This window comes from Cydia pomonella, chromosome 7, assembly GCF_033807575.1.
Source record: "Cydia pomonella isolate Wapato2018A chromosome 7, ilCydPomo1, whole genome shotgun sequence".
Classification (NCBI taxonomy): Eukaryota; Metazoa; Arthropoda; class Insecta; order Lepidoptera; family Tortricidae; genus Cydia; species Cydia pomonella.
In genome coordinates, this window is record NC_084709.1 from 21,368,207 (window position 1) to 21,376,563 (window position 8,357).

Here is an 8,357-nt window from a genome sequence, read left to right on the forward strand (position 1 = left end):
TATTTGTGAATGTATTTATAACATTTTAAAAGGTAAAATATCCCTTCCTGAAAAAGAGAGGACCCACTTGAGTAAATACAAAAACCTTTTACGAAAACTAATATCAAAGGGTAAAAATAAAATACGTAAAAATATAATTGTACAAAAAGGTGGGGCATTCCTTCCCATAATTTTAGGAGCGGTTATTAATGGTCTGTTAAGCTCGCTAATTAAATAAATATGCAGCACACATAAAAAATGATACTAGTTGAACCAGAGTTAATTGATCGACTTAAATCAAACAATGGCTATATCTCGGAAAATGCTGCATCAAGATTAGATGGTGAAATGCAAAACATTATAAATAGTAATTTGAATGATCGCGAAAAATGGGCACTATATTCTCAAGCTTTACAAAGATATCTACATGCTACCGAGGAAAATAGGAGACCACTCAAATTATCTATATTAGCTGATACTGAAGATGAGTCATTAAAGTTGAATGAGCCCGTTGTACCATATAAAGAAGAAAAACATGAAGATCCTACGATAGTTTTAAATCCCCCTCTACCAGATGTAGGTGAAACTCCTCGGAGGTTAAGTACATTCACTACGCAGTACTCACCATCTTACATGCTTAAATTAATTCCTAAGACTTATAAAAAAAGAGGTGAAGCCTTGATTGATTTTATTATAAAAAGTAAGCCTAAAATTTGGTGGAAAGAGGGGGGAGAAGTGGTTATAGATAATGAAGTTATATCAGGCAGTAACATATTTGATCTTATAAGTGATACGGTAAGACCACTCAAGCGCATCAAACCATTGGGGTGGGAAAGATTTGCTTCTACTTTAAGAGAATTAAATATTCCCTTAACCTATGTTGGTAATCCAAGCTCTTTAGATTATATAAATCAGCTATCCGTGCATAAATCAGCAGAAAATCATAAGAAGGAAGAATTCAATGCTTCAACGCCAAAATCAGTTAGATCTAAAGATATATCCAAAAAACAATTGAACTGGGAAAGATGGAACCCATACAAGACATAGCTAGAATATACTACGATGTTTCTCATCCTGCCGGTTTTAGTAGTGTCAACAAATTAGCAGAAGCCATGCGTGGAAAGATGAAGCGAAATGAAGTAAAAAATTGGTTGCAGTCTCAAGAAACTTACACACTTCACAAGCCTCTGCAGAAACGGTTTCAAAGAAATAAATATATTCTGTCTAATTTTAATGAACTTTGGCAAGCTGACTTAAGTGATATGCGTAGTTATAGTAAATATAATGACGGGTACAAGTATATTCTGTGTGTTATTGATGTATTTAGTAAATATGCCTTTGCAAGAGCGATGAAGGATAAAAAACCTGAAACAGTAAAAACCTGTTTCGATAACATATTCGCAGAAGCTAAAGTTACCCCAAGACATATTCAGTCAGACAAAGGTACTGAGTTTGTTTCAAAAGTTACTAAGGAATATTTTAAGACAAAAAGTATTAATTATTATACAACAAATAATCCTGATATTAAGGCTAGCATTGTAGAGAGGTTTCAAAGAACTTTAAAGATGAAAATGTGGCGTTATTTTACCTTTAAAAATACCAACAGATATATTGACATCTTACAAGATTTGTTACATTCGTACAATCATAGTTTTCATTCAAGCATTAAAATGTGTCCAAATGAAGTCAATCATGATAATATTATGACAGTTTGGCGGAATTTATATGGCAAAAAAGAAAATAAAATACATGTTACTGAACATCCTTTGCTTCAAGTTGGGGATCATGTTAGGATAACTAAGCATAAACATATCTTTCAAAAAGGCTATGAAACTAACTGGAGTGACGAAATATTTGTGATTGATACTTTTATAAGGAGATCTCCCTGGATTGTTTATACTTTAAAAGACTTAGAGAATGAACCAATTACTGGTACATTCTATTCAAAGGAGCTGCAAAAAGTATTTTATGATCCCACCACCATGCATAAAATAGATAAAATAAAACAATCCCGTCGCATTGGTGGCAGAAAGGAAGTGTTAGTCAAGTGGAAAGGTTATCCCAACAAATTTAATAGTTGGATCCCCGCATCAGATATTGAAAGAATATGACTGATGACAGTTTTTATTTAACACTGTTGAGCAATAGTTCAATTTCATACTATCCAGAAAATACGACTGCAAACTTTTTAACTAAGTTACCAAAAACTATCAAGTTGGAGGGTGAATGGACTGTTGGATTAGTAGAGTTTCATTATCCATGTACAATGTTTAACGTTCAAGAACATGAAAATATTCTTTACATAAAAAAGAAAGCGCGCTTGCAAGATAGTAATGATGCAAATCAAAGCCCTAACGCAGGAAGTGATATAATTGTAGAATATAAATCTCACATACCAGCAACAACATATGATAATGTTAACAACTTTTTAATAGCTTTTAATGAGAATCCCTTGCTGAAAAATCAAATAAAAATAAGATATGATGATATATCGAAACTTGTAACAGCCACTCGTACTAATACAGATTTATTATCTTTAATTGTCTCACCGCAATTAAGTCTTCAATTAGGGTTTGAACCAGGAACAAATATAGTATCAAAGCCAATTGGTAAATATCCTATCAATTTATATTTAGGATTACCATCACAGATTTTCATTTATTCGGATATTATTCAACCACAGATAGTAGGGGATGTTATGTCATCTTTAATACGCATTATACCACTTGATCCAACTAAGTACACTTATGGAGCTTACAAAATGCATGCATTTTCACCAGCTCACTACTTATCCGTTATGCGCAGAGAGTTTGATACTATAGAAATAGATATAAGAACAAGCATTGGCAATCGAGTACCATTCCAGTTTGGTACATCCTGTGTGAAACTACACTTTAAGCGTATAAAATGAATCAAAAAAACGTAAATAACATTTGTCCATATCAACATTATTACTCACATCAGGCAGGGTCTGGCGTTGGAATAATATATAAAGGTGTCTCTCATCAGCGTGGACATGGAATTGGAAGTTTTTTGGGGGGATTATTTAGATCCGTTTTGCCTCTATTGTCAAGTGGATTTCGAACTGTAGGTAAAGAAGCATTAAATGCCGGTGTTGGATTACTCTCTGATATGATGAACTCTCATCCTTTGGAGGACTCATTAAAATCACGTTTTAAAGATGCCAGTTCTAATTTAAAAAGAAAGGCCGATGATAAGATTGATTCTCTAATGAGTGGTTCAGGGTATAAAAGAATAAGGAAAGCAAGACATTCGGTCATTGCACGTAAAGCACTACAAGGAAGACGATCTCATAAATCAACTAAACCTAAATTTGAAGATATTTTTTCATCTTAAAAAAAAAAAAAAAAATGGCCTTCATACATAATCATTCATGTGAATGTGCTAAGTCCGAGTTGGACTTGTTTGCTCTACCATCAACACAAACAAGCATTGAAAGTGGTCAATGGATTCATTACAAACCGATTTCATCATTGAGTGATGATGGACCAATTGAATTCCAAGTACCTGGTACGGGAGATGACTATATCGACTTATCTCATACTATGCTCTATATAAAAGCTAAAATAGTATGCTCTGAATCGAATTCCATTAAAGCTACAACTCAAATTGCACCTATTAATAATTGGTTACACTCGCTCTTCAATCAGTTAGATGTGTATTTAAATCAAAAACTTGTGTCTCCACCAAATAACACTTATGCATATCGTGTATATATAGAAACATTACTTAACTATGGACCTGCAGCTAAAACCTCTCATCTTACATGTGGACTGTGGTATCAAGACACTCCTCATAAAATGGATGCTACAGACAGTACCAATAAGGGTTTTTCTAAAAGACAAGAGTTAGTTAAAGTGAATGAAGCGATTGACATGATTGGCCATTTACATGGTGATATATTTAATCAAGACAAATTTTTAATTAATGGTGTAGAAACGCGTATAAAGTTAGTACGAAGTAAGGAAGTGTTTAATCTCATGTGTAACAGTGAGGATGAAAAATTTAAAGTGTCAATTTTAGACGCAAGCCTTATTATTCGAAAGGCTCGTATCAATCCATCTGTTTTACTAGCACATCAAAAAGTTTTAGCCTCGACTACTGCTAAATATCCTATCACTAGAGCAGAAGTTAAAGTTTTAACAATTCCAACTGGAATTCAAGGTAAAACGTTAGATAACATATTTCTAGGACAAGTACCTAAAAGATGTATTATAGGGTTTGTAAAAAATTCAGCATTTAATGGTAGTTTCACACAAAATCCATTTAATTTCGATAATAATGGAATAAACCTATTTAGTTTATATGTTGATGGTCAGCAGGTACCATCAAAGACATTGCAGCCCTCATTCAGAGAAGGTTTATTTGCATCAACTTATCATACTTTGTTTTCTGGAACGGGTATTCACTTTTTCAATGAAGGTAACTCGATAGGTAGACAGGACTATGAAGGAGGCTACTGTTTACTAGCTTTTGACTTAACTCCAGATCTTTCAGCCAGCTCAAGCTCACATTGGAATTTAGTCAGACATGGTAGTGTGAGACTAGAAGTTCGTTTTGATACAGCATTAACAACAACAATTAATTGTATAATTTATGCTGAGTTTGATAATGTTATAGAAATAAATAAAAACCGAGATGTAAATGTCGATTATAATAGTTAATTACTGAATAAATAAATCAGACAATAACTTATTTTATCATATATGTAATATAGCTCAAGATGGATACACATGAGATTCAACACTATATGAATAAAATGAATATAGCCTTGGAATCGAATGTATTTGCAGCCAACAGAATGCCAATGTTTGTTCAACTACCTGTTTTCATAATAAGCAACTTAGATCCAGATTTTAAACCTGGCTCACATTGGATAGCCATTTACATTGATGTCAATGGTGTTGGTGAATATTTTGATTCATTCGGTCGAAAACCAGAAGGTTATCATAAAATGTTCTTGAAAAGAAATGCTAAGAAGTGGTTCTATAATCACCAAGAACTGCAAAGTTATTTAACATCGGTTTGTGGAAAATATTGTTTAGTTTATCTTTATTTAAAAACAAAAAATGTTAAAATGCATGATTTTATTAATGTTTTTTCCGCTGTAAACAGAATAAGTAATGATGTTACTATATGTCATATGTTTAGAATATTATTTGAATAAATATAATATGATAAAAAAATGTGATTTGGTTTTATTTATAACTACACACAATATAATAAAGAAATAAAACATCAACATGTATAAACTATATATTTTTATTCACAATTAGACAACAGTGATTAGACTTTTGAATTAAAATGGTACTTTTTACACTCGTCGGATTCGGAAATCTCCTTCGTGATTCCGTAAATGAGATCTTTAGCTTGCTGTAAGTGCTTATTTGTTTCATTTTCCATCACGAAATATTTTGCACGCACATCCGCAAACATCCAGTGTTTAGTTGTATCAGAAACTTTGGATAGTTTTTTCATATCAAATATTTCTATTTTGATTAGATGTGTCGAATTCGTACCATCGTCTTTGTTTGTAGATATATATGATATACCACCCCCTTTACAGCCTTTTCCTACAGTGGAAGACACGTTTTTCTTCCTCTTTATCTTTGGCTGGTCAAAGAATGCATCGATATTTGAGTGTGTGTTTAATTTTCGCTTCACCGGCTCGTCTGGTACACAAGTTAGGCTGTCCTCTGCATCTGACACTGGATAATAGTACTGCTTAAATGTATAGTCTTGGCCGTCGAAGACATTTGATGGGGAGTTCTGTATTTAAAAACAAAACATGTGTTACACAATTGTAAATTTACATAATTTCGTGATTACCACAGTTCTTAAAATCTTAACATTAGAAAAACATGTACAATATTTGTAGTTAATAATTGAAGACTTACCGACATATTGATGCCTTCTGGTGTAGGAGTACAGCGTGGGTCAATCGATAGTAGTATAAAAAAGAAATCGTCGTAGGTCTTTATATATACAACTCTTGATCATTAAAAATCTTGTTTCAATACAAAGTCTTGTTTGATAATTGATAACTTGTTTTGCTTCTAAATACGTGTTATTGGAATTTGGCTAACAATTATGATAAGCTCAATTACTAAGTAGATTATACATACATTACATACATACATTAAAGTCACATTAAAATTCCATTGTGTGAAATAGAGATTTCAACATTCAACTTTGTAATGAACGAGAATATTTATAAAACTAGATATTTGAAGTATTCTAAAAATAATAAAATTAGGTTAGGTTTGATTTGAACTTCGATGGCATTAGAGACAGGTTGGTTAGGTTAGGTTAGGTTAGGTTAGGTTAGGTTAGGTTAGAACCGTGACCCCTGAGCAGACAGAAACGTCTGTTGGTAGGTTAGGTTAGGTTTAAACCGTGATGCGCTGTTGATAGGTTAGGTTAGGTTAGAACCGTGACCCCTGAGAAATGTCTGTTGGTTGGTCTAAGAATATATGAAAGGCTCATAACAGTTTACTCGTAAATGAGCAATGTCGCCTAATTAATGGATGCAGTTAGGGAATCATTAATTACCTACCCAATAGCAGAGTCCCATCGAGAATTATGTAATTACGATGTAATAAGGAATGAGCATCATAAATGACAGCAACGACCAATAGGAGAGCGCCATCCAGAACCAAGACCCCGCCCACTTGATAACTTCAACTAGGAGGTGTGGCCTAATTAATGGAATGTCATTAGCTAATTAGAACCACTAATGACCGCAACGACCAATAGGAGAGCGACATCTTGAACCAACACCCCGCCCACTTGTTGACACCAAGTAACACCTGAGGTTCTCAGTGTGGCTGCTAAAAAAAAGGTCATCAACCAAAACCAGGACTGTTTGACCCTCCAAAGCTGAGCCAGAACGCACACATCCCTACTACTTCGGTTTTTTGGATATAATGACTGTACTACTAATCTTGTTTCCAGTTATGCGTGTTATTATTAGGAATTTCCAATTACAATAGGTACCCGTATTTACATACCCAATTACTGTAAACCTGAAAATAACCCAGGCCAATTCATTTATACCAGAATGATTTTTATAAAGGTACTTCCAATATTGCTTTGACCATTTCTTTTAGTTTGGAAATCGCAAAATAATCAAAGATGAGTCGAACAAGGATCGGGACGGTCGCCAGGGCTTAAGCAGAATTTTAATAAGCTTTAATTTATTCAATAAGACATTTCGGGTACTCCACATGGATTTGTGAAGTTGAAAATAATGCAGCAGGTCAATTGTTCTAAGATAGAAATTAAAATTTTCAGATTTGGTGAAGGAAATAACATTAGTTTTAAAGAAGACTTTTCCGTCACAATTTGCTCCATCTGTGAGTTAGTTGTGTAATTTTACAAAAGAAAATTATCTAGTATTATAGAGGTTACTGATAGTTTTATAGTATTTTTTGGAACCCTCACGCAAGTAAATGAACTCTGACTTGACCGGTTTTTAAACATTTATTGTAGGCAATTGCCTTGTTACTTACATTACAATTTATTTCATCAAATAGTTAAACCTTTTTTGTTTCGGTTCATACGCTAATATTACATGTTACTTAATAGGTAAGACGATATTTATATCGCCATTGGACCGAACATGAAGTTACAGGGTTTAATTGTGAATTTACATCTAAATAATCCTATTTGGACCATATTAGAAGCAAACATGACTGGAGCATCCTGTACTCGGGCGAATGTAGATCGGTTCGGCCATCGATAAGCAACAATAGGATATATAAGGATAGGATAAGGAAAACAAAATGTATCTCCGCTCAGTGCAATGATGTCGGTTTCTGTAATTTATAAATTGTTGATAATAACCTCAGTATAGTTATTATGAACAATTGAACAGTTTGTTATGCTTTTGTTTTAAGATAATTCATTTTTGTATAAAATCTACTACGGAATGGAGTATCGAGCCAAACCTTACTGGTTTAACGATTAGTAAATAAGTTTAGATATAGTTTTTGTAATTACCTGAATAAAAAAATAAAATAAAAAACAATAATAGTTATAACTAATGAATATATATACCGTAGGCCGTAATTAGAGCTGTCTCCGTGAGAGTCAGAGGCACAAGACGACACATGAAAGCTTTTGAGTGCGAAGATGGTGCAGGAATCATATACTGAAAGTCCCCCAAGACTCCTCTCATCTACTACCTCTTCACATCACTACTGAAGTCAGCAGCTTTATTTTATGTACTTTTTACCGTCTCCCTGTTTATAAGAATAAGAAACCATTTATTGCCACACAATAAAAAAACAGATAGGCCACAAAATACAATGTTTAACTTAAAAAAAATTGGCATGCGCGGCAAAAGGAACGGGCTC

At 33.4% G+C, this 8,357-nt stretch overlaps 1 protein-coding gene across 1 annotated transcript; it reads right to left on the minus strand.

Moving 5' to 3' along the window:
- Window positions 1-5,246: 5,246 nt before the first annotated feature.
- Window positions 5,247-6,121, minus strand: LOC133520137 (uncharacterized). The gene is made up of 2 exons (XM_061854479.1): window positions 5,898-6,121; window positions 5,247-5,769 (listed from the first exon to the last, which is right to left on the minus strand). The coding sequence occupies exons 1-2, from the start codon at window positions 5,901-5,903 to the stop codon at window positions 5,287-5,289; spliced, it is 489 nt and encodes a 162-aa protein (XP_061710463.1). The 5' UTR covers window positions 5,904-6,121; the 3' UTR covers window positions 5,247-5,286.
- Between the last annotated feature and the right edge of the window lie 2,236 nt (window positions 6,122-8,357).